Below are 27,693 nucleotides of genomic sequence, written 5' to 3'. Positions count from 1 at the left end.
AGTCTCACCCAGGCCTCTCCACATTCCCTGCCACTCAGTATTTACTGGTTTTGGGGCAGACTTCCTCAAAATATAATAAATACTAATAATAAGTGAAATGGTGAGCAGTACATTCACGGAGATTAATAACGTGATCAGGTGAGCATTGAAAATCCGCATAAAGAATTCAAAGGAGAGGCTGGAAACCTGCTTAAAAATCCCCAACCCTGTAAAATTAGCAGCTCCCTCTGGAATGGTATGCCACATAATATGCAGATGCCACATAGTTATTTCCATCCATGTTTTCAATTGGCTATATATACCTATTGCTCCATAGAGCAAAGTGGTGAACTTAATTAAGGCCCAGTATGTTTTTAGCATTAAGAAAGAAGAGACAGTGGCATGCAGCCCCTTAAAAGGCAGTTTCAGTAGAGAAAGCATTTTTTTCTCTTTTTTTTTTTCTTTTACAGAAACAAGATAGCAAGGCTCAAAGTTTACAAATATCCTAGAGTATTGGCCGTCCGCCTGGACTTTTCAAGGTCACGCTTTCAGACAGTACTGGTGAAACAGATAAACTTTCCCAATGAAGCTGTCTGAGAGCGGAGAGAGAGATTTGTTCAAAAAGCTAAAAAGCAACTGTTGCCCGCATTCTCCACCAAGAATGTCAACGGTTTACGGGCTGGTTCGGCCCGGTTCCGTGACTAGAAGGGCGGAGGGATCCGCGGATCCGCGCCCCCGGAAAAAAAGGAAAATAAGGGACCCCGAAATAATTGAAAACAGTGGCAACAATCTGAGGTAAAACAAAGTAATTTACTAAATATGGTATCAACAGAATTTTATAAAGAGAGAGAATGTGAAATTGATAGTGGATCGGCCTTACCACAACGCTGAGATGAGAAGCGCAGGCAGAGAAGCGCAGGCGAGAAGCGCAGGCAGAGAAGCGCAAGCGAAGCAGCGCAGGCAGAGAAGCGCAAGCGAAGCAGCGCAGGCAGAGAAGAGAGCATCAGGTGACCTTGCCGGGAGTTATATCTCCTCGTTGACCGCAAAGCCCCCTGGGGAAACGTAGCTGCTCTTCTCCTCTGGACAGGCACCCGGAACTTGAGCATCAGCAGTCAAACCCCCAGTGCATTGCATGATGTTATGATGTGGAATACCGATAATGAAAAATCATGAAACCATGACACCACAGAACCACTGAGAATAATAATTAGTTACTATGCTCACAGGATAGCACTTAATTTGCAGGCTTTTCAGTCTCTCCTAAAGGCTTTAAATTATATTCTTATGTGAAAATGTACAAACAGATTCTAACATGGAGTGAATATTATGCAGAAAAGAAGTGCAAGCTTAAGATAGAATGCTGTAGAAACCTGTGCAAAAATACCAAAGAAAAAAAATAATATAAAATGTAAGAAAGTAATATAAAATGTCAAACAAATAAATTCTAAGCCAAAAGGAGGATAGTCAAATATTAATTCAGTGAAAAGCACAGGAGAAGTGTGTGTATGAGTTCCTTATTAACATTGAAGAAAGAGGTTTGTTGCTATAATGATAGTGAAGAGTGGTAGAAAATAACATGAATATTATTGTTTTTTATGTCTGCTGAAGTGAAATTTATGTGAAAGCTAGAATTTCCCAATAGCAAAGTTAATTTCCATTGAACTGTCCATTTTATTGGATAATTTTGTGTGTGTACATTTTTGTTCTCTTTCTTCTGGTTCAAAAAAGGTTGGTGATTGGGTTTGGCCAAAGTTTAGTAGAAACTAAATTACCTGGGGAAAATTGATGAAACAAATTCTCTATTCAGATATGTTCTTTTTCTCCAGTGAGGTTATTTGCAATTCTGTTTTTCAATACAAAGGTGATTTTTACAGCTTATCATATTCATTCAGCTTATTTATTCTTTGGACTGCTTCTACAATTTGTACTTCCATGTACAGAAAAGATCCGAATAAAGATCACCTGTACTGGGAAAATTGATTGATACTGCATTTCCCACTCTTCCCTACTCTTCCCTGCCTGCTCAAATCTTGTTCTAAATTGATGGTTAAGAGCAATGTTTACAGTCTTGGTAGATCAGGAATTCATAAATTCTGCTCATAGCTCTTGTGAACACACTGTCCATTGGAAGTGGAAACGGAAAGATTTTGAAAGATTTCTAGGGGATCTATATAAATCTATATAAATCAGCTACATAGATTCAAAGAGAAAGTACAATCAAATTAACTTTTAGTATTGTTTCTGATAATGAAGGCTCAAAATAAATCAAATATTCAAAAGTTTATCTTTTCTTCATTTTCAAAGAATTTCTAAACATCTTGAACTGAACTTTTCAGATAGGGTGGATAGAATTTGTGACAATGGTATTCTGGAGAACACCAGCTTTCAATAAAGGAGCATTTTCATCATAGAGTTTCAGGATATGTTGGGAGATGCGTCCCTGGGAATAATGTCCGGAATACAATATCATGCACAACATTTGAGGAATTGAGAGATGTTAACTCTATTATACTTGCAGTATCAAGTTGTTTAGTATCAAAACCATGTTCTCAACTATAAAAATCATTTTGTGTCCGAGGCTTCTATGTTAAAAGTAGAAGGCTCATTTAGATGTATTTTGTTGAACTTATTTGTTAATTAATTGATTTTTAATTAAGTGGACTGGTATTGAAAAATATTCTACACAGTTATTCCGAAATTATCTTGTAAAAATCTTACAATATACAAATTTCAATGTATTCTTACAATTCATTGTAATTGATGATCTTTACTAGATTTTTGATGGTTCACCTGGTCAGAAAAATAATGAATCTCTTTCAAAATCTCAAGAGCAGCATTCAGAATCTGTCAGTCCCATGTCTGAAGATTTTAAAGTTACTTTGAAAATGATCTTTCCAACCTTCAAGAGAACTGCTGATTTAATAATTCTGAGATATAAAGAGAAAGCTATTGTAAGATTTACGCTTCTATTATTTTTACAGCATAATAATAAGGAAAAAATGGGTCAGTTATGAAGAGCTATCATTGAAGCAGTAACATTGCTGTTCTCTGGACTAATCCTGCTAATCCTTGTTTTTGAAATCTGCATGAAGTTTGGAGTTTTTCTGACAAAGAAGCTCAGATTACAGTGGCAGCATGATTTCAAATGTCACTCAAATGTGCCAGAATAGACTGGAACTGGGCACCAGCAGTAAGTGCAGTTCTATCCACCATATTCCGTGGAACCAAGAAATAACACATTTTAATTCTGGGCTTACATATCCTGTGTGTAACTTGATAAAGTGCATTTGGATAATAAGTCTGATATTATTTTAGCCATTATTTATAATTAAAATATATATAAACCATTGTATAATATTCTATGATATGTAGTACAAAAACACTATTATTTCATATTCTGTAGAGTTCTTTAAATTAATTTTTGTTATTATTAATACTTATTATTATTATAATAGTTAATAAATAATTGTTATAGTAGTTAAGACAGGGAAACCTTTCCACAGCAGAGAAGTAAACAGAGTAAGCAGAATTATAATGCAACACAAACAGAACCTAAGAATCCTTCTTTCTCATAGATTCCTACAGTAATGTAGAAAGTAGATTGCACTGAGTGCTTATAGTAGTATGAAAGAAGGAAATATCATCCATTAAGATGAAGAACAAAGATTGAAGATAAAGTGCTATTAAAAATAAACTATTCAAAATAGTATTCTAAATCTTGGATGCACTTTGATAAAGCAGGATGGAAATAGTTGTCAGTGGTTCAGCTTAATGAACATTTTCCTATAAAAGATGATAAATCCTGTTTTTTTGTCCTCCTGGACATTCTCTTCCTTGTTCGAGCACATCTCTCTGTGCTTGATGTATATTACTCAGATAGATAGACACAGAATATGAGTGCTATTTTCGAATTTATCATGCCATATCTTTGAATGATGGAGTTAATACAGGATTGATTTCCTCATGTTTGGTATAACTAAAGTAAGTATTCACTGAGTAGCATTTTCCTCCAGTCCCTGCCACCTACTGTAGCATTATTGCCTGCTCATTGCATGATATGGTTACTCTGTGTTGTTACAGCTATTCTATTTTGTACAGGACTGCATTTTGTATTGGAAGGCCCTTGTCAGACCTACTAGCTTCTAATTGCTATTGTAACTTTTATTTGGTGCAAAATTTCACTCCTGCAGAAACTAGCTTATCTTCATCAGTCTTAAGATACTGTTGTAAAAATACCTTTATTTCAAGTACTGTAAGGTCAAGAATAAGTACTATTTATGATTATGTTTCAGATAGATAAAGCTTGTTTTTCTCTAAGATTTAGTCATACATGGTTCTGTTATCAAGTGAGTGAAGTATTCTTTGTTACGGAATTTATGGAAAACCATTTTAAGATATATCCATTTGTTTGTCTTCCTTTAGATGGATAAAATTCTAATTTTACATCATTCATCCCCAATTCAACCTGAGAAATTAACTAATATAATTCTCTTATTTGTATATCTCTATTGTAGAGGACTGTAGGAGACTCTGATAATGCTCTTCTGGAAACTTCGTATACTTCGTATTTCTCTTACATTCAGTTATGATTGAAATATGTGCCAAGATAATTGAGTATTTTGGAGATAAAATATGTCTGATAAGCAAAATGATTAAATTTTGCAATATTATTCTTTTTATGTCAGTCATTCTTGCTGTATTTTGCATTTTATGTAATGATTACGTAGCTTCAGTTTTGCCATGAGTCAGGAAGAGATATGCCATTTACAGTCACTAGTAAACTAAATCTGAAAAATGCTAACACTAGGCATGAAATAATACACATATTTTGGAAAATCAATCTACTTGTTAACATATTTTTACCATCTGTTTGACTTTAGAAAACGTACAACATTGTTATCCATTTCGACAGTGGAACTGGTGTTATAAGATCTGTGAAGTTACAAATTCTATGCAGAAGTCAACTGACATAGATAGTTGCCATAATGAAAATGATTTTTATCTTGAATTTACAGATTATTCATTGAACTTAACTTGCTGTGTGTGGAGTAGTATAATGATGAATGCATTTTCTTCTGTTTTTCTTACATTTTGTTTGTATTTTATCTGAAATTATAAATTCTGTCTTCATAGATACCACAATCATGTAGATAATTTGAAAGAAAGAGGATTATTTCCATTTCCTTTTACTCCTTCTGTCATATATTGCCTCCATCTGGTGCTTTTTATTTGCACCAATTGCAGTGAGAAAGTAAGAGAAAGTGAGAAAGTTTCAGGGAATCACTCTTACATGGTGTTTTCTGCAGTATCAGAAAATTATGTTAATTGTTTGAACTTCTAAATTGGTCTTGCTCTGAATTGGAAGTTGGATTAGGTGAACTCCAAATGTCTATTCCAACATAAATTGCTCTGTCATTATCTGACAATAGCTTGTCATACGCTGCATTCATACTGCACTTTCTTAAACAAAACTTAGGAATTACTCTTAGCTAATATTTACAATTAATTTAAGGAGTTAGAGTTTAACCAGATAACTGATATATACAAATATTTTCTTCATACCACAGAGTGTACTATAGGCAAAAGCAACATTACCTGGTTGCTTGCAATTTTTCTCAGATTGTGGAATTGTTAAGACAATATAGGACAAACTGTGTGAAATGATGGTAGGATGACTGAGCATATTAAAAAAAAAAAAAAAAAAAGATTATAATCAGAGACCAATATCTGAACATATAATCTGGTAGAAAGGTCTCCCCACTCCGACATCTGTCCCTATTGCAGCCTACATTGATCATTCTGAATTCTGAAGATAATTCTAAGATAACAGGGATCTGTATTTTGGGTCTATGCCTCCTAGATTGGAGTATCTGATTGTCTTGTTCTGACTTATAAAAAATACATTATTTATTCTAATTCTACATTTCTTATTGCATCTGCAATTTTCTTAGAGCTTTTTTTCCACTGGAGATACTTGCAGCAACTTGCATTTACACGTATACAGCTTTGATAGTTAAGGGTTGAATTTCCAGCAGTATTTTCTAAAAGAAACTATTTGTTATTTGTAAAGGCTCAGTTCATGTTTTATGACCAAAATCCAGAACTGCAAATAGCAGTATTTTCTCTTTATTTGGGTACCTATATCTTCTGACAATCTCTGGTGACTTGGCTTCAGACTGATACTTTTCTGTCAGTCTAATAATTTTATTTGTGTTTCTCAAACTTCTTTGTTTTGCTCTATAACTTTTAATCAAAATTAGTTTTTTCGCACTTTCCTGTTTTCTTTCTGCATCATCTAGAATATCATCAGTAATATGCAAGCCATACAAACTCAGCTGCTGTGAAATGAAGCCTTGCAAGTCTGCTTTGTACTGCAAGTTCTGAATACCAATGAAAATGAAGTGCATGTGGTATATTTGACCACTGAAACTTGACTAAATTAAATGGATAGAGCCAACAGTTCCACATTTTCATACAGTAGTGCATTACTATAGTAGATCTAATGATGTGATAGGTGCTCATTAGGACACTGAACTATAGTAGCCAATAACAAAAAGCAACATTGAAATACCCTAACATGTGGAACTGAGAGTGTTAAATAGCATATACGATACCAGGTGAACAAAAAATTATATACTAATGATGAATTTACACTACATATATGTAAAAACTTTTCAGTTGTAGAGTTTCTCATTTTAAAATAATCATTTTGTACTGTTATTTTTACATTAAAATAAACAAATCTTCCTTGTCCTCCATTTGCACAAGCATATTCACAACTCTGTCCCAATTACATCAATTTCTAAAGAGCACAGCGAAAAGGTGATGAAGACATAACTTGATATGTACATTTTGAGAAATTCAAAAAGATGTAGAATAAATCTGCGTTCCTACTAATAAGTATAGTAGTTTTTAAATTTCAGCCTTACTAGTGCAAGAACAAACCTCTTTGATGAATTTTCTGCAATCTGAATTTCTACTTCAACCTGTTTCTTCTGACTTATGTCCTGTTTCTCTTTTTGTATTTCTGTCAACAGAAAGCTGATCTTGCAGTTGCACCGTTGGCAATTACCTATGTTCGTGAGAAAGTCATCGACTTTTCCAAGCCGTTTATGACTCTTGGAATAAGTATTTTGTACCGCAAGCCCAATGGTACAAACCCGGGCGTCTTCTCCTTCCTGAATCCTCTCTCCCCTGATATCTGGATGTATATTCTGCTGGCTTACTTGGGTGTCAGTTGTGTGCTCTTTGTCATAGCCAGGTAACATGTCAACTTTTGTGATTTTTTTGGCAATTGTTATAATCTTTTTCTTACTAATAATTGTCAAAAGTCACAAAACTTTCTTACTTTCATACTCTTATATTTTAACTTTGTGATTTACAGAAAAATAATTAATGATGAGGGTTCTCACTATTTTAATTTTCTGCACTGCCATCCTAAGTGTCCAGTTTGTTATGCCACCGAGTATTGAGGATGCTAGTTAGGTTGTATCTTTTATGTACAAATTCAAAGACACTAGCAAGTTTATGTAATGTCTTTTCTCATTTATGCTGTGTTTAGAAAGAAAGGGACCAACATATTTTATTTTGTTAGTATAATTTTGTTTGTTGCTGTCTTGTTTAATCTCAAATTCAGTACTTAGCTGCCCATGTCAATCCTTGTCCAAATTAGGCCACCACACGTTAAAAAAAACAAATAAATTAATTGGTATAGTTTGGTGTCTTAGAAGTAGTATAGCAGAATTAGTTTTTAACTGTAAGCTAGATAAACATTACATATGATTTAAAGTCATAGATTGGAATGTGTTTGGAAGCAAGTTTCCAGAGTTAAGGACCTCAATACAATTACTAAATTATAAAGTCATTTTTAAAAAACAATACTGGGCTTCCTTGCCTTTTAACTACTTTTTATCTGTTTTCTTCAATATATATAAGCAGGAAGACATCTCTCATTGTCAAAAATTCTCATGATATTTACATTTTCATTGAAACTGACTTCAGATGCTCGCAGAAATGTAAACTTATATGTCATAACTTTGAGTCTTGCTGTGTCAGAAAAAAAAATATTCAGAACAATCAATCACCAGTTCCTGGGGGTGTGAAAGTAATATTTTTTTTGCAGATTCCTCCCAGAAGTTGCTTTTAAATAGTTTTTTAATCAAATAAATATAAACTATGCTGGCTTTTATCCCAAAATTCCCTTTAATAAGAGACCTCTTTTTTCTTTCTTTCTTTTTTTTTTTTTTTCCCTGTAACAATGATTTTTAGGAGCAAATGTTGCAAATGATGTAATTTCACTTCAACCTCAAGATTTCATTGTTTGATACACAGTATTTCTCTTCATATTTTCCTCTCTGTTCTGCTGTGGTTAATATAAGGGTTCTCCATCTTTCCTTGATGCTGTATGCTTCATTCCAGATAGGTTGTATTGTTTCTGTAGTAAAAGAAGAGGTAATATTTCTAGGAGCCATTTTATCAGTAATTTAGCAACATCACTTATATATAAAGTGCATGAGATATTGCAGCAACGTAAGTAACACTGAAACTCATTCTGTAATGATTAGCTTTCTGTACTTTCCTTAAAAGTCTGTTTTAATGAGCCAGGTATACATTGAAAGTCTTTTGAAAGAACAATAGATATTAGTGGACTGTATAACCAAACTGTAAACTCATTTCTGAGGTGTTTCTGTAATACACATACATCTGAAAGCAGAGAATTTACTGTTGAGCATAAGTCACAAATTCTGTGTCATGAAGCATCTTGTGCAAGATATTGATGAGTATGTCCAAAAGTTTTAACCTACTGTTATTACTAAAGAACATTTTCAGCATGATGCACAGTGTTTTTGTCATGCAGCCCTTAGTAGGAGTTTTAAGGCTAAGTTCTTGCTCATGCTAAAAAAAATGTCTTGTTACGTTCTGTAGGAAGGATGCACTTTTTGAAACCTTTTTTAATTGAGGCATTCAGTCACCTGATCTCAGTAATGCAATTGGAAAGAATGCTTATTTTCAAACAGAAACACTGCATAATATACCATTACTGCTGAACTTTTTTTCACGTATCTGTTTTTGTGACCACCGCTAAGGAATCCTTACATATTTGGAATCGTTTTTATTGTAAAGCCTTACCAAGTGGGTTTTATACTGAGCAGAGGAGTCTATTTTTGTATAAAATTGTATAAAAACCTTTTTTACACCAAAGTTTATATCAGCCCTCAGATTTTCAATACTCATGCATGTTCAAATAGTCAGCACATATTTAGAAATAAAAGATTTTGGATTTTGTAAGATGTCTTACAGATTATTTTATTTTATTTTATTTTATTTTTTTGTAGTGAAGAGCAACTTCTGATATGGAATAGCATTTTCTAATGCCATAGTTAAAAGTTAAAATAGAGGGAAAAAAAAATGAGTTAAGAACTTAATCTCTTGTTGAATAATAAAGACAGAAAAGGAAGAATTCAAAAGTTAAGAATTCAAAAGAGCCTGCCGGTGATTCGATTTTCTAAGTGTATCTGTCATGTAAAGAGAGATAATGTTACCTGAAGTGTGATACTGAAGAGGATTTTGCAGCTTAGTGCTGTGTATTTATTTTCAGCATAGACTATAATTTTAGTGTTACACAATTGATGTACTTTTCAGTCCTGATTTTGTGGAACTGTTGGACTGTATGCAACTAAATTAATAGATTTCATCTAGACGGTCTTATTAAGAACATTTTTACTTCATAACAATCCTGTTATAATGAATGTTTATCTACCAGTGTTTCATAATAATTATTATGTGTTTCTTAATAAGTTTTATCTATGTTTGGAGCAGTATTTAGTATGTCTTTTATGGTATAATGTTCTGTAATTACATTTCATCAGAGTATTCAGTATAGAACACTTACTGTTAGACTTACATCTCTCTTTTTTTGTGTCAAATGTTTTGTGAGCACACCATGTCTTTATTGTTTCATTATATTTTTCAAAAGTTCCAGAATGTAAGGGGTTGGTACACTGAAAGTAGAGAGCACAATTCTGTTTTGGTACTTAGAGATCACCTAATACTTAGTGGTATGAGCCTATTTGGAGGATAGATGAAAATTATTAAGAAGTTCAAGAATCTTTGAGAGAGAATTGCTGAAAGGCTTTCATCAAGTAAGTGCAGATGTAAAAAAAAAAAAAAAAAAAAAAAAAGTAATAATATATTACTATACTAGTCTTTTCCTTTATCTGAAGAGCATTGCTTTTTCCTTTCACTTTGAGAACTGAATGTAAAGAGCTGAAATTGTTACACATCCATTGAGACAAAGAGCTAGGAGAGAGATATGTTTGTTAGCTAGGAGGCTTCTCTCAGTCATCTATGTGGAAATTATGGATCTTGAATTCTGAATGGGATTAACTATGTAGTATATGGTGTTTAATTGTCATTCCCAATTGGGAATTATGGCTATGATTTCTCCACGTGTATGAAAATTTCTTCATTTTGTGTTGTGATTACTGAGTGTTAGTATGCTGGTTAGTCTCTAAAAGTTCTTCTGTTTGTGCTACAGTCTGGCGACCGATAAACCTGGTCTCCCTGGCACTAAGTTCATTACTTTTCTGGGAATTACAAAAGTCAAGTGGCATTATCTTTCTTGTGGCGACATTAACAGATCTGTTTCTGATGCTAGATAGCAATGTCTTTGTGTCACTTGTAGCAGTGCCTTGCGTCATCTGACTTTTTGTTGAATTTCTATTCCAGTATCTTTTTTTTTCCTCCACGTTTGCTTTTCATTTCTTTGATTTGAGATCCCAGTTAAATTCACAGTTAGTGTATGATTAGAAGGAAAACTAGGACTGGGGTAAAGCGCACTAAGCCCTTTTTGAACTTCTGTCAAGTATACAACATCTTCTGATCTGTATAATGAAAAATGTTGATTAGTATTTCCTATTCATATTTGTCTGATGGTGTGATGAGTTGTTCCATTTCACAAGAAATGAGCTTATTTCATCAAAACTAGATGACAAACTTCATAGACATAGATATATTATATACTTTTTTTTTTTTTTTTTTTTTTTTTTTTTTTTTTCTATTAGCCAGTACATACTACACAGCTGTTTCCTATTTCTGGTCTTTGCAAAGTCTGATGTATTGGTAACTGATGGTACTACCCATTCTGCATAGGTATGATGAAGAAAACAAATTTAATATAATTTAAAAAACCTATATATGTTTGATTTAATTATTTGGTCTTCCAAACAATGACTTCCAAAGGCAAACAAATAATCTTCAGTTGGCATATGTTGTACCCTGATTTTTGGAGTTAATTATGTATGATTTTATGCATCTATGTCTTTTGAATCTTTTCTGAAAACCTTGACTGAAGGACATTCTAGCTAAATATTTGTAGCCAATCACTTTCTGCCTGATTTTCAAATTACTCCCTGAAGATCTAAGTATTCCTCTGTTTCGTCAGGTCTTTTTGCTGTGATCATGTCTATGTGTCTCAGTGGTTTACTCTTAAGTAACCTGTCTTAATTCCTGGAAGAGAGACACATTATGTTTCACCTTTATGGATTAGCTATGAAACAAGTAAACTACCCTGGATGAAATGCTCCACTAAATGAGATTTTATGTACCAAGCTCTGAAGTGAATCTGTTGTGTAAATATGCTTAAACTGCGTTCACAGCCTTAATTGCTAATATGGAATCATAAGTTATCATTTTAAAGGGCTCGATTCACTTATCAGTCTCACGTTCAGTCTGTGTGGACTTCCTGCTTTTTTCTCCTTCCAAGACAATTATGCTATTCTACTTTGTGCTAGTTTCAGCTGTCAAAGCATTTATTATAAAATATTTTTTCCTTTTTTTTTAAGCAGTGATAAAAGCACAATGAACATTACCTCCTCACCAAATTATATTTTTCTCTTATTTGCTGAAATAAAACATAATAAATGACAAGAGCTTTAAAAATATTTCCACACATTTATCTTAATATTTTCTCTGTGCAGAAGCATAGGAATTCCATGCTTCTTCAGACTCGAGCAGATGCCTGAGCATTATGTCTCTCTAGAGTGCATACATAACCTTTTACATCTCATCAGTCTTCATTTTTATTTCATATTTTTTGGCTAGCTGATTTCTGTCCTTGAGCTGGTCAGATTAATTTTCAAACTATTCTTTTAAAACTATCTTGATAGAAAGAAATTAACAGTAGAATGAGAGGGAACTCCTTTTTACTATGGAACTCTGGTTACTAAATTACTATGTCGATATTTATTCAAGGAGGAACTCAGCATATTTGCCTTTTACTCTTAACAAGCATTCTTCCTACGAGAATTTTATCTCCTGAGGCCTCTCTAAAAATCTACAGCGTATGTTATGTGGTGTTTTCAGGAATGGATACATCATCCAATTGGGTAGTCCGGATGGCAACCCTGAAATTTGCTTCTTTTACTATCTAATAGAATTCAGTTTTGCCTCAATTGTAATGGGGATATTGTTAACTAGCCTATAAAATTATGTAGGCAAACATAAATGCATGGAAAAAAGTACACATTCCTCAAAATTGTTCCATAGAATCATTTTAAATATTTTTATTTTTGTTAAGCTAAACTGCAGCTTATGACCCTTAGTTTAATGCTTCCCAAATATTTGGTATAGTCTGCTTTTTTCATACAATTTCTCCAGATACACATCCTTGTTAATGCTAAAGATCACCTCTATTTTGAGCAGAGAGCAAGTATATGCCAGACTCCAGAACACAAATTTTTTGTCAAGTGAAACAGGTAGAAAGTGCATGAGAAAATTTTTTCTTATTTTTCTTTTCTTTTTTTTTCTTCTTGAGGGTTTTAGAGCTTCTTATTAACTAACATGCTTGTGTAGCTATGCAAACAACAACAACAACAACAAAAACACCAAACACAAATCCTAATATTATCTCTCAAGGTTCTAAAAAGCTTCTTATTTTCTGACCTAAATTTCTCCTCCTCTACTTCAGACTATGAAAATTTTAATTTCAGATTTCTGTAATTTAAATAGAATGCTAGTAACTGACCTTAAAGTAAAGAGGACATCTCAGTTACATCTTAATTTTTTGCACTCATGAGGAAATTATTAAGTACGCGTTTTTCACTTAGGAAATGTAAGCAAGACTTGGATATGACATTCCAAATATGGTCAGTTATTTCTGCATATCACTTTTCACAGAATGTGGATGACAACTTTAAATTGACCAAGTAGAGTTCAGTGTGCTGTATGCCATTAGTGTCACCATAAACCTGCATAAACTGTAACAGTATTAAGGTTAATTTTCTATGGTCAGCACATATCTTTTATTTTGTATCAAAATGCAAAATGTATTGAAATTATAATGCTTTCTTATGGTTACATCTAACTTGTTTTAAATAATTATTTTGGGAAGTTATGACACAGATTGCAATTGATGGAATAGAATTTAAATGTAGTGAATTATGACATATGATTGAAAGAAAGACGTGTAGCAACATGCTTTGCATCTGAGAAAGAAAATGCAATCTCTTTAACTTCTACTGCAAGAGATTTATCTGGGTTCACTGCCAGATAATAGAATAGTTAATATGTGCATACACAACTCAGTACGGACTCCACTTCTTATGTCCTGAGGATTCTCTGAATCAAGTTTGAATACTCTCAGTCTCCTTAATTTGTTCAAGAAGAGACAAGTATCAAGAATTCTCACAGTCTACATAATGGCCTCTATTAGAATATTGTTACAGGTTTAGTTAGAGAATAAAACTTGTATTTTCCTCCTTAACATCAATAACCTCTCTAGATTTTAGAAGAGAAAAAAGGCAAAACAATACTTCAAAGCCTTGCTATACTACTGATAGATCAGTCTGACACACTAGACACCACTTACTATCTACCACTTATCAAAAGTAAGGATAAACTGCTGTCAGCATTGTGATGGAAATTATGTGACTGTTTTAACTAAACATAGCTGAGGAAGTCATAACTAACCTATCTTAGCAGTCTACTAGAAGGTGTATTTAATTTGAAGATGATTATTTTAACGTATCTCATTATTTCTGAATTTCTCTGTCAAGAAATCCATTTTCTCTTATTTATTTATTTGTTTATTTATTTTATGGAAATCTAGCCGATCTTTGTCTTCCACACAGTTACTATGTGAGTGGGGTAGGAGGCAAAAAAGTAAGTCTGGTGATTTCTAACATAATAAACTGTGATACACATCTGTTTCTAGTACTTTGTTCCATCCATCTATCTATCTATCTATCTATCTATCTATCTATCTATCTATCTATCTATCTATATTGATTGAAGGTACAGTAGTACACAGTATTAACACTGTGTAAAGTTGAAGATGACCTAGAAAATCCCTTTCCATATTTTCTGTTAACTTCCCCTAATTTTTCTGAAAGCCATCCTGAAGTTCTTCAATACATCACTAATTATCAACCCAGATGTTTTGAATGGATAAACAGAATCACACCATTCTTCATCCTTAAGAAATGTATCTCTCATAGCATCATCAAATCAATAAATCTTTTTTTCATTCTTAAGCATCTTTGTTCAAAAACAGGAATATGATGGATGACTCATTCTGTCCATATTCATCCTGACTTTACTTTTTAAGTCTTGTTACATGCAGGTGTTACACATTTATAAACCTATATTTCCTCATTTTTTATGGAAAATTATAACACAAACCTTTATACAGTCTGAGAGGTGCTCATGGAAATTTGTATAAAAAGCCACATTGAACTTCATTTTCTACCATGGTTTCTCTTGTTTTCACTTTCTCATTTACATGTTGGTACAGAGTATTTCGCTGCCTAGATATATCAGGTTCATATATATCCATTAGAATCTTAAGTGTACGCTGCACTAGAAAGATCTCTAGTGAACAATTCAAAGATCTTTTTCAAGGGATTCAACCAGAGAATCTTTTAACCAGTAAATCATCTAAATATTCTTTGCTGAAAGACTTTGAAATAATTTTGTCTTCCAAGACTGTTTCTGTGTTGAGTTTTGACTGACCCGAATTGTTCTGTTTGATTCATTCTGCTTCATTCAATTCAGTGCTTGACATCTGCCTGAATACCATTCACTGTTGGTCTAAATCATTGCTTCAAACAGACTGTGACTGTTCAGTGGTTGCATTTGCATTCACTTTTTCTCTAGAACACACTGGGAGATGCTGGAAGGTGTTATTCTACGTGTATCATCATTTCTTTCCACACACATGTAATTCTAGCACATATATTTATATTTGAGTTTACATGTCCAGTTTCCTGTTACTATTTGCACATTGAACAAGTAAAAATATAAACATAAACAATGGTGATTGTTTGGAAATATCTCAGCAGTCAAAACTGACTTTTCTTATAAAAATTTTGTGTCTTTCTGTATGTGATTAACTACAATCAAGGGAGCTTTTTCTATTTCTTTTCTTTTCTTTTCTTTTCTTTTCTTTTCTTTTCTTTTCTTTTCTTTTCTTTTCTTTTCTTTTCTTTTCTTTTCTTTTTTTTTCTTTTCTTTTTTTTTTCTTTTTTTTTCCTTCCTTTCCTTTCCTTTCCTTTCCTTTCCTTTCCTTTCCTTTCCTTTCCTTTCCTTTCCTTTCCTTTCCTTTCCTTTCCTTTCCTTTCCTTTCCTTTCCTTTCCTTTCCTTTCCTTTCCTTTCCTTTCCTTTCCTTTCCTTTCCTTTCCTTTCCTTTCCTTTCCTTTCCTTTCCTTTCCTTTCCTTTCCTTTCCTTTCCTTTCCTTTCCTTTCCTTTCCTTTCCTTTCCTTTCCTTTCCTTTCCTTTCCTTTTTTCTCTTCTCTTCTTTTCTTTTCATACCTTGGGTAAACAGTCTGTGGGTAGATGAGTCAGTATCTGAAGACTTTGTGAAGAGCTCTATAACAGCACACAAAATAATGTTACGTGTCTCATGTAGACAATATTTTTGTTAGTCTCTATGCTTTCTGCTGCCATTCATTAGCAAGTAATCTCATGCTCCTCATTGAGAAAGGTACAAAACAATTTGAGGAATATCTTTTTTAGTTTTCAAAGTAGCATATGCAACAGTTTGACTTAATTTTAAATGCCCTTGGTAATTACCAACACATACAGTACAAGAAAAGAATATTTCAGTCACCTGTGTGAGGTGTAAAAAGTATAGAGGTAGTCTCTATAGAGAGATAGAGAGATCTTGACTAGGTGTTTTCTGTATTTAGTCAGCAAATCGTTGAATGGAATATTGTTAAATATGCCTAAAGAGAATGGTTCCTCTATAGACGAGTCCAAGTGTTTTCAAGCTAAAATTATGCTTCTAAGGCCAGAGTCTCTTCTGTTTGGAATAAGAATTGATGGGAGGATTACTTGCTTTGTTTTGTTTTTGTTGTTGTATTGGTGATTTCATGTTTTTTTTTTTGTTTGTTTATTTGTTTTGTTTTGCTTATATTTACTCTGTCATACAGAATATTAATGTGGAGAAGGAAATTGTTATTCTCGCCATAATGCATAGTAATTGTTTTCTCATGCAATTTGCAAAACAGTGTAGTCCTATATTCTGAAGAAAAAAAACCCACAAGAACAAGTGGAACAGGAATAAAGTCAGTAAGGGTCAAAGAAAGTATGACAATCAAAAGATACAGTTAGTTATGTGATTCAAGCGGTAATTTAAAAGTGTGCAAATAAACTGAATAGTCAAACATTCAATTATTTGAAGTGATATTAAATATATGTTAGAATATGCATGTTTTTAAAAAATCTGTTTCCAGTTTCAGAACTGGAAATAATAACTTGCTTCCACCCGCTAAGCCACTCTAAAACAAGATTCCCCTAATTCCTCTGACTCTGAATCATCATTATCTACTGTATTCTGAAAATACGCAAATAGAGCTAACTTGAAAGAAAAAAAACAAACCAAAACCAAAAGTAACTGTCTAGAACCTTACCTTATGCTTTTCAAATATTTTCTGTGAGGTTTTTTTTTTTCCTGTAGGAAAATGTTAGACTTGGATGATGTTTAAACAGATACTTATGTTAAAAAAGGGGGAAATAATTAGGGAATATTTATTGACTATAAGTGACATGCAGATGACACCAAGTTGGGTGGTGGTGTTGATCTGCCTGAGGGTAAGGAGGCCCTCCAGAGGGATCTAGACAAGCTGGATTGCCGGGCTGAGGTGAATGGTGTGAGGTTCAACAAGGCCAAGTGTCAGGTCTGCACTTTGGCCACAACAACCCCATGCAGCGTTGTTGGCTTGGGGACGAGTGGCTGGACGATTGTGAAGAGGAAAGGGACCTGGGGGTGTTGGTTGATGCTTGGCTGAACATGAGCCGACAGTGTGCCCAGGTGGCCAAGAGGTCCAATGGCATCCTGGCATCCTGGCCTGCATTAGAAATAGTGTGGCCAGCAGGAGGAGGGAGATCATCATCCCCCTGTACTCAGCACTGGTGAGGCTGCAACGCGAGTATTGTGTTCAGTTTTGGGCCCCTCACTAGAAGAAAGACATTGAGGCCCTGGAGCACGTCCAGAGAAGGGCAATGAAACTGGTGAGGGGTCTGGAGCACAAGTCCTATGAGGAGTGGCTGAGGGAGCTGAGATTGTTTAGTCTGGAGAAGAGGAGGCTCAGGGGAGACCTCATTGCACTCTACAACTTCCTGAAGGGAGGTTGGGGTGAAGAGGGGTTTGGCCTCTTCTCCCAGGCAAGGAACAGGACCCGAGGAAATGGCTACAAGTTGTACCAGAGGAGGTTTAGGTTAGACATGAGGAGAAGCTTTTTTTCTCAGAGAGTGGTCAGGCACTGGAATGGCCTGCCTAGGAACGTGGTGGAGTCGCCATCCCTGACAGTGTTCAAGAGGAGCCTGGATGAGGAGCTACGAGATACGGTTTAGTACTTGTGGTAGCAGTGGTAATGTGAAGATGGTTGGACTATATGATCTTACAGGTTGTTTCCAACCTTGTGATTCTGTGATTCTATGATTCTATGATTGGAGTTAAGTGAGCTTGTTGTCTAAAAGGTCTAGAGGCAGAAATATGAGAATTATTTATCACCTGCTTGTGCTTCATATTTAGTTGTTAGCCAAAAGTTTGTTCAGGCCTCCAGTTTCTAAGTCATTACAGTAACAGTGATTTAACCACCAAGACTTGACTAGAATTAAGTTTGAAAAAAGAAGTATGATAATTGTTTTTGTTAGAGAAAATAAACCAGTAGTACATCCTCAAAAGTTTCTGTTTTATACATGCAAGTCACCTCATGTTAATTCTAATGGTGATGAGATTGCTTTGGGATAAAGTTAATTGTGCATTTTCAGGAATAAGAACCCAGGTGAGCATCTTTTTTTTTCTTTTTCTTTCCTGTTCTAATAGAGTATTTTCAGGAGTTATGTCTTTAGCAACAAATGTATCATTCTTACCGGGAAAGAATTATACCACATGGAAATTTTCTACTATCATAATTTTTAAAAAAAGCTAGTTCATCAGTTAATGAGAATAGTTGATTATTTTAATAATATTTAGAATAAGCCTTTAAAATATTACATTTTTCTTATGAATCAGCTTTTCAGAACTTCAGAGAGAAATATAATGACGGCTACTTTTATTAAATAGGTCTGTTTAAACCCTTCTAGCATGTATTCAATCTCATGATACTTGTTTTTATTTTGTTTTGTGTGGCCATTACAATTATCTGGCCCATACACTCACCAATTAGCTAAGACTTGACTAAGGATTTACAGGAGTTAATCTCTAGGCATAAGAACCATGAAGGCAATGTTACTTCATCTATTTAGGGTAATTTATAAAAAATCAGTTAAAAAATAGTGAGCTACCCAGAACCACTACCTCCTTCCATTCCAATTTCCTTCCTTAACTATATCAAGCAGGAGTGCTGAGTGGAAGACTAGTCATGGAGTTAGCAGTGAAACTGTAGATAGCAAAAGAATGTACAATTGTTTCCCCTTCTCTGTGCCATGTTTTGTGTGTACCTAGGTCGTTAGAGAAGTTCTTGTCCTTTCCATGAGAAACAGCTTTTAGTATTACAGAATGGGATGTTCATTTGATATGAACTTAATTTTTGAAACAAAAAATGTTTACATTCCACAGTGCCATCAACAGTGATGTAAGAAAGTTTGCAAATAACAGACACTACATTATTTACATCATATTGTTAGTAGATATTTTGGAACGAAATTTGGAAACCTCATAGTGTGACGTGGATCTAGAAGGTGTCCCCTTGGAAGAATTCCACTGCTTAGGAAATATCAGTTTGTGTGGCTAACACAATGTAACCAGTGAGACCTGTCCAGAAGAAAAATGGAAGCAGCTGGCAGAATTCTGTGCATTGCATTGCTTTGCTGCACACATGGACCAAAGCAAATATAATGTCAAGTTGGAAAAATATCTGAAAAAGGATTTTAATTAGTCATATTTATCCTCCACACACTTCTCTCTTTTACTTGGTCTCTCTTGCTCCTTACTCAAAATAGGCATATTAGATCAGAGTGAGTAGTTAATCATGTCAAAATCCTGGTCAGCGTGCCCTTCATTTACTGGAATGAAAGGAATTTTCACCTTGCTTCAAATGTAACTAATAAGATAAAGTTGCTAGGTAGATGGATACCAAAGACTCCTTGTAGCTCTCAGTTCTACTGTAAGAAGTCTAATTCTTCCTCCAATTAAAATGTCAGTGGGGATTGTCTGTGTTCATAACACCTTCCTCACCATCCTTTTATTCTGTACAATCATTTGTACCTGTGAAAAACAAACAACAAAAGGAAAAAAAAAAACAACAAAGAAGGAGGATGATCTTACACTTCTACTTTACATGAATGTAAATTATTTTGCAGGTGAAGGCAGTGGAAATTTCTGGGTAGTACTGAAAACTTAACTGGGCTTTCTTGTAACCTAGGTCAGTTTTGCCAAACAGGCTTTGTCTTTTTGTTACATAATAAATATCAAGTTCACAGTGAAGAAGGAGTAAATAAATAATTTAAACAGTTAAATAGAATGATAACTACTAAAAAAAATGGAAAGACAAATTAAGAAATAGGATTAGCAAATTTTTCAAGTTGTCATGTTCAGCAGTAATAGTTCATAAGTTATGTGTGCAAGATCAGAATTGAGTTTGCTGTTTACAGTACAAAGCAAGTGAACGTTGAAGTTTTTGAAAGAGAGGTATAGATTTTGTCATTAAGGCTTTTCTGGCATGAAGCCTAGGTGAGATTCAAGTGACACTGGTGGAATAACTGCACAAAATGGCCTATGGTCATGTAAAGTGTTAAAAACACGTTCAAGTTTATTTCCCTCTAAGTGAAGAGGAATTATATGAAGATAAAATTAAGAAACTCTTACCAGTTACATGTCAGATTAATTTATTTTGAAACGGATGTGATTATGAGCATTGAAATATGATGGAAAACTATGTAGATAGATGAGACGTGGGCATGCACTGACTATCTCTACAAGAAGGTAGATGTTAAGTATAGTTCCTCTACCACATATACCAAATTTCGAAGAATATATTGAATATTCTGGGAAAACTGAATCTCAGATGCTGTTTAAGTCATAAACCTTTCTTATGGCATATTTTTGGAGGCAAGATATTAAACTGGATTCAGATAGGCCATGTGGTATTAAAGGCACAGCAGCTGAATCAAGTGACAGGGTTAAATACAGAATGATGTTGAGTCAATCCTCAGTAATGACTGAATTAACATCATTGTCTTTTCTCAGAACAAAAGAAGGAGAAAGAAGTAACCACAGTCTTTTAATTGTAGAGAAGAATAAGTTACTCAGATGTCCTGGATCTAATCCCTACACTGTAGAAATACTTCTAGAAACATTATTTCTTGGAAACATGGTCTGCAAGAAATCCTGAACTGAGGCACGATCTGGTATTTTCAGTACCTTGATAAGGTTTTATCAAACTGTAGGGGCTAAGGTGTCAATTCCAGTAAATCAATAGGGCTATGAGAGATGTGATTGGTGAGGGTGTGAGAATGGGAGATCCTGACTGTAGGTGCTATCAACAAAAGAAGGATTGGTATCTTGTCAGTATATAGCTAATTGTTTTATAGCTAGTTCATATTTGGGCTTTGGTTTTTTGGTTGAGAGTAGGAGAAAGGATTCTAGACTACTGAAACCTCCATAATGTCTCAATTGCTTCTCTACAGTCAGAATGTGGATATGCAATTCAGAATCCCTGTATTCCAGTAGAGCACAAAGTACTCAAGTAGACCCTTTTGGTTCCATTGAAGTTGCTTGGAAACTTGATATGAGTAATGCATTTGATTCCTTTAACCATGATCCTTCCTAAAGTCTGTGTGTCGCATAAGAAGTAGGTGAAGAATTTGTAATTATAGGTACTTTTGAAAACTCCAACAGAATAATAGAAGAATAGTAGCATGACAAATCTCAGTGACTGTATATACTTCTCAAAGGCTAGGGTACAGGACTTACTACTTTCTATCCCAGAGGACAAGTGACATGGCACGCCTCATGTTTCATATGACTGAATGCTCCATCACCTCAGTGATTCTATCCATAGAGCATACTGACACTTCCTTCTGAACCACATCTGGATTTTATCTGAGTGAAGTTAGCACAGGCCAAAACTGGGAACAGTAATGTGCTAGCAATTAAGCTGTATGGATGACTGCATACCACTGCTGAAAATTGAGTTCTTCCCTTAGTTTATCTACATAGATGAAACCACAGAAGTTCACAGAATTTTTTTTTTTAATTTTTTTATAATATGAAATGTTAACAAAATACTAGAAATACAGAATTATTTTTTTTCCTGTACTATAAACATTCAAAAGTAATGAATTTATAATTCCTTTACAGAGAACTAGTTTAATTTCAGGTGAATTTTTATAAAGTGTTTGATCAGCTCCAAATTTGAAAGCTATTAAATTCCTTCAACAAGCCAGTAGGAGTCACAGACTTGCAAGAAAACAACCTTATGTGCCTTATAAATACAACTACGAGCATTTTCTTTAAGTTAGTGTATCTATTAAATTATTTTACACCAGATGGAAGATCTCAGAGCAAGATCTCTAAGCTTTACCAAGCTGTCTTAAATTTTAAACATGCGCTTGCTCCATCTGAATTGATGACGACAGTAACAGTTCCAAAATTAAATATTTTTTTAACCATGTTTATTTGCAGAGAGTTACTCACATACTCTTGTATTTGCTCAGGACACCATTTATTTGGAGTAGAATTACGTTTGATTTCTGAGGATTTTGTCAACATCCTTAAAATGCATACCATGAAAAGAAAAGGATTTGGTTGTTTTTATCTTTGAGCAAATTCACAAAACAAAAACAAATAGGTCTTAGTTTGTTATGATATGTCTTTTCAGTGTCTAAGTGCCATGTAAGTACAAAAAATACACCAAAAAATATGATCTCATATTACAGGTATTTTATAAACCACTTGTTTTATTCAGAGGATGTTCTATTTGCACAATTTTAAATATAAAAAGAAACCTCGTGTTGCTCTTGGAAATTTTTTATTTGTTTAGTCTGTATGTAAAAATCACATTCAATGTGATCACATTGAATCACATATCCTATTAGGTAGAGACACTAGTGTGTAATCATATGTATTTTTATATTCTTGTCATTGTGATGGGTGACATTTAGTGTACAGTCAAGGGCAACAGTGAATTATTACACAGTCTAAACTAAATAACTTTTGCTGTAATTCTTAGTGTTAAACTAATCTGCTGTCAAGAAAGCTGTAGCAATGTTAAAATGAAATGCCAGGGTTTTTTGTACAGCCTTATAATGAACTCACTCCATTTTTTAAAGGATTTAAGCATATTATTACATATAAAATATGATTTTATACTTCATTTTGTGCTATTAGAAGGTACTTTACAATGCTTTACTTCTTCCTGCAAACTTTTGAATGTATTGAGGAAGTCAATTAAGTGCTTCTCTTTTACAAAGGGAAGCATTTGATTTTCTCATGTACCTTTTTTACAGTGCTTTTATTTTTTTAAAGAGAAATATTAGTTAGCTCAGTTAAAATAGATTGGGAGAATGGGAGTATCATTGTTGGATATTATTTTTTTTTTGTTTAATCCATAGATATAGAATCTCAATTGTTTTGCTGTTTTTTTTTTTTTTGCCCATGCAAATACAATCTTTATATTAGAAGCGCATATGAGTCCCTTAATACTGCAAGCATGCTAGACTTTTTGATCTGTGACAACAATAAACAGTGTAAACTACTTTGCAAGGGTTAATGAGGTGTTACAGAGTTGTATTAAACCAAGATAAACACTTGCTGATAACATTTTCTTATTATGCACATTTGGAGATATAGACATATGCAAGATATGATCTCACTTTAAAAGTAATCCTACAGGTACAGTGATTGGAATGTGTTTTTATTAAACAAGTAAATGACAAATTAGTATAAAGCCTGTTTAGCTCCTGTCTTCTACATTAGATATTGAGATTACAAGAAGTAGGAAGACTTGATAAACATAATGTTTCAATACGTATCATCTTGATTAGTATTTTGGCAATTTAGTTTCAGGGAACTCAATTCACCATTCTCAAAATTTGATTCATTTTAGGAACTACATATCCCGGAGAAGTACATGACAGTAATAATTTTTAGACATTTAGAAATACAAAAACAACTACTTTGTGAACAAAATGAAGTGAAATGTATTGATTAGTATTTTTCTTATTTCCTTTTTAAAATATAAGAATGTTTTCCTGAAGCGTGATACTCTTCTAATTTATAATGTTATTTTTGATTTCCATATGACAAGAGAGTAGGTAATGTAGTTCACATGACTGCATTTTTATTACAATTAAAAGGCTCAGTTATCGCAATTCAAAGGTTCAGCTGAAATAATGAAAGTTTCATTCTCTCCAAAAATTAAAAATCCAAGTACTATAATATTTCAGATTAGAGTATGTGATCATACGAGAAGACATGTTAAAAATGTGAGGAAGAGAGAATTATGTGGAGCAGATAAATAATAATACTTTTCTATATAACCTTTTTCAGAATACAAAAAAAAAAAAAAAAAAAAAAGAAAAAAAAAGAAAAGAAACTAACAGTTTTAAAATAATTAAAAGATTTCTTTAAGAAATATATAATTAACCTCTGGAACTCATCATGGAAAAAAAAAAAAAGAATGCATTGTAGTAAAGTTATAATGGTTACAATTGCATCTAAGGAAATGCTTCATATTTAAAGCAGCTATTTATCATTTCCTTATAGTGTATGAGCAATATTTTCAATTTTGTTGTAGCTTTCAACTTTTCATTTTTTTGCAGCTTCATATGAAACACTATACTAGTCAGAAACACACTTTTTTCTTTAACAGAAATTATCTGTTTTTTTTTTCTAGTTGAGAGTGTAGTAGTAGTAGAGAAAAAAAATAATTTGTTCACATGGAAAACAATAAGCATCAGAAACTTCCCATGTTAATGCTCCATTAATTTGTACCTATTATGAGCATTTTAGTCAAACAGTAAATGTACTCTTAGCTAGTGCTGCGTAATGTTACTTTGTTTCATGTTCTATTCATTTCATTAACCTGTTTACACTGTCTGTTTAAAATCCGTAGTTCGTTTTATAGATTTGGGAAATTACACTGATGACTGTGGCTCTGTTGAGTGTCCACCAAATGTTGTGAAAATTGTTCTCATCAACTTCCGTAGACATTGCCTTAGGTCTTTCTGAGTGTTTAATATAGCAAAAACAATAAGAGCAACAGCTAATTAGAAGAAAAAGATAATGAGGTGAAGGCATATAGGGTAAACCCTTATACTGAGTTAGTATTTGAAGCAATGGTGAAAAATATGGCCTTAAATTTGGGCCTTTATGAATGTTACTGGCATAATGACCATTATGAAACAAAAGCTGCAACTGTCATCTAAGTTGGTTCAGAATATGCACCTGAATAAATATTTGATTGTAGTAAGTGACAATTAGGTAAGTTTTTCCCTGATTCCCTGTTAATAATTCCTCATTCACAAACGTATGTCTAGCAGTTCAACTAGGTTAAATGGCATGTGATGAGACTGAAAACTGTTGTTGATTAAAATAATTTATAAATACTGACAGAGTGGTAAGCAGGTAGACTTTTACTCATGAAAAACAGATTTCACAGATTTCAAAAAATCATAAACAAAATGCTTTTGCTAATGCTTTTTTCATTTAGACACCTACATGAAAAAAAACCAACAGGATATCAAAATGTTCATAATAAGATACATATATCTTCCAATTTTAGTCTTTTTTTGTTTGTTTGTTTGTTTTTTTGTTTCTTTAAAATGTGCTAAATAACTGCTGATATTCAAGCGGTTTTATCTACCATAATAAATTTCACTATTTTAATGTCAGAATCTCAAAAAAGCATTGTGCATGGATAACTTTAAAAGCATCTCTCTACCTGTTTACTGTGCTGTCATTATTAAATAACACAAAAAGAAAGTATTCTACTTTCATTTATTGTATGTAATTTTGACACTTCGTTTTAAAATGCCATAAAAATGCACATGAAATAATTGGTGCACATAACTAATCATAAAATGCAATGTGATAAGGTATATTTTATATGATAACTAGTTATTTTGTGTAAATTAAGCATATATTTATCATATATTATCTTTGACTCCGTAAATGCAGTAAAAGTTAGTGCCTATAAATCTAAAATATTGCTAGGGGAAATCCGAATATGAATTCTCTATGTCTCATGCAGTCTTACATTATACTGAATGATGGCATAAAAGCAAATATGTTTAGTTAAATTGTTAGTGGCATTCTTTACTTTGATTAAGGATACTTCATAAAATCAACATATGACTTATTTGCTTGATGCTTACGGTAATACTGCTTGCATTTTCACCCATTGATCTGAGAAAATCCATTGTAATGTTTATTTATTTGCATTTTTTAAGACTTTCATTCATTTTATTAAAATGTAAATATCTTTTTTTTTTTTTTCAGGTCAGAAAGATCAGTACAATTATTTAACCACTTTTTTGTTTGTTTGTTTGTTCTTATTTTGAAGAACATCAAGAAAATATAGTTTGTGGTCAGGTGAAAATATTTTTGCTGCATTGTCTAATGTTATGACTTCTTCATTTACAGAAAACAATACTGTTCTTTTGCATGAACTTTTCGTGCTTCATTCTCAAATTTAAAGCCACTCTGCCATCAAGGACATGTAAATAAGAATTTGTTTTATAGCAGAGCATAGTAATTCATTAATAATACAAAGCAGTTAAACTTGGATGGATAAGTTGTACTGAGCTACAATAACATTTGGGTCCTTTCTCTCAGTTATTAATTAAAGAATTATAAAATGGGTATAGTTCCTCTTTATGTAATAATTTTATTTTCTGTATGGTGCTTAGATAAAGTTTTTGTTTGATTGTATTTTCGTTATTGGTTTTTCAGTTCTGGTGTTCTGTTATGTTTTTTGAAGAGTGAACAAAAATATTCGTATTTCTTCAGGAAAAACATGACTTAAAAATTAAATTATTGCAGCAAAACTTGGCTGAAAGTATGCTACGTTGCAAGTGCCTTATATATTATGTTTGTTCAGACAGATCTGCTCTTAAGTAATTCCTTCAAAGAAAACGAGCAACTTTTGCTGTTGGCATTTTGACTTTTGGACAAAGTAAAGAATCAGAAAGTATTTGAAATCAGACTTTGTATTTGAAAATGAAAAAGAGATATAATCAATCTCTTAAGACTTTATCTCAGTGCCTGTTTTCATTTTTATTGCTAATCTAAGTTCAAAGAGTAAAAATCAGATTGAATATATTGATAAATAGTTCTGATATTATTGAAGTCCTTTCTATATTCCTAAGCAGCTCTTCCATGTTTATAGTGAATAGAAAACGTTTTGCATGAAGTTTTAAAATGATTTTTAGTGAAAATATGTGTTTCTCTAGTTTCCATGATGTTATCACATATAAAGGAAGTGAGAAAACTTTTACAGGCAAAAACCATTTGGTAATTCAAATTCAGTGAGCCTTAAATACTATTAGGAAGTATTTTTAAGAATATGAAGTAGAAGCAATTTATTTTTTGAGTTTTTCTTCTTTCTTTAAAGAAATTTAGTGATCATGCATTACTGATGATTGCTTGACTTAATTATGGCTCTTTTCAGTTTCATTCTTCTCCGTAAAACTGAGAAGAACCATTTCCAGTTGCAGTAGGCCAGTTGAATAAAATAAATGTAGCTGGGAAAAGACTAAGCTACTATATATGTTCTCATCTTAGCTAGGAATGACAACATGAACTGCGCTGCAATTTTGCTGTATTTTTCATTGCGAACATGACAATCAGACTAGAGTTTGACGTCATAATAATATTTGTTAATGATTACAGCTTCAGTACAAGAAAGACAGGGAGCTGCTGGAGAGGGTCCAGAGGAGAGCCAAGAAGATGATCAGGGGACTGGAGCACCTCCCCTACAAAGACAGGCTGAGGGAGCTGGGCTTATTCAGCCTGGAGAAGAGAAGGCTGCAGAGTGACCTCATTGCAGCCTTTCAATGCCTAAAGGGAGCCTACAAACAGGAGGGGAATCAACTCTTTGAAAGGGTAGATAACAGCAAGACAAAGGGAAATGGTTTTAAGTTGAAGGAGGGAAGATTTTGGTTGGCTGTCAGGGGGAAGTTCTTTAGAGAGAGAGTGGTGAGGTGCTGGAATAGGCTGCCCAGAGAAGTTGTGGGTGCCCCATCCGTGGGCAGCCTGGTCTAGTCTTAA

The 27,693-nt window shown here is 33.4% G+C and overlaps 1 protein-coding gene across 1 annotated transcript in view; it reads left to right on the top strand.

Annotated features, from left to right (window-relative positions):
* Nucleotides 1-27,693, top strand: part of GRIK2 (glutamate ionotropic receptor kainate type subunit 2) — a 366,322-nt gene that overhangs the window by 229,937 nt on the left and 108,692 nt on the right. Inside the window, exon 11 of the mRNA XM_085217584.1 lies at nt 7,017-7,240. Coding sequence (XP_085073710.1) covers nt 7,017-7,240 — 224 coding nt within the window. The remainder of the gene's footprint in view (nt 1-7,016; nt 7,241-27,693) is intronic.

The sequence above is a fragment of the Meleagris gallopavo genome, chromosome 2 (assembly GCF_905368555.1).
Source record: "Meleagris gallopavo chromosome 2, MGAL_WU_HG_1.1, whole genome shotgun sequence".
NCBI lineage: Eukaryota > Metazoa > Chordata > Aves > Galliformes > Phasianidae > Meleagris > Meleagris gallopavo.
The sequence above is the reverse complement of the archived record's forward strand: the minus strand, read 5'-3'. Positions and strand labels throughout refer to the sequence as shown.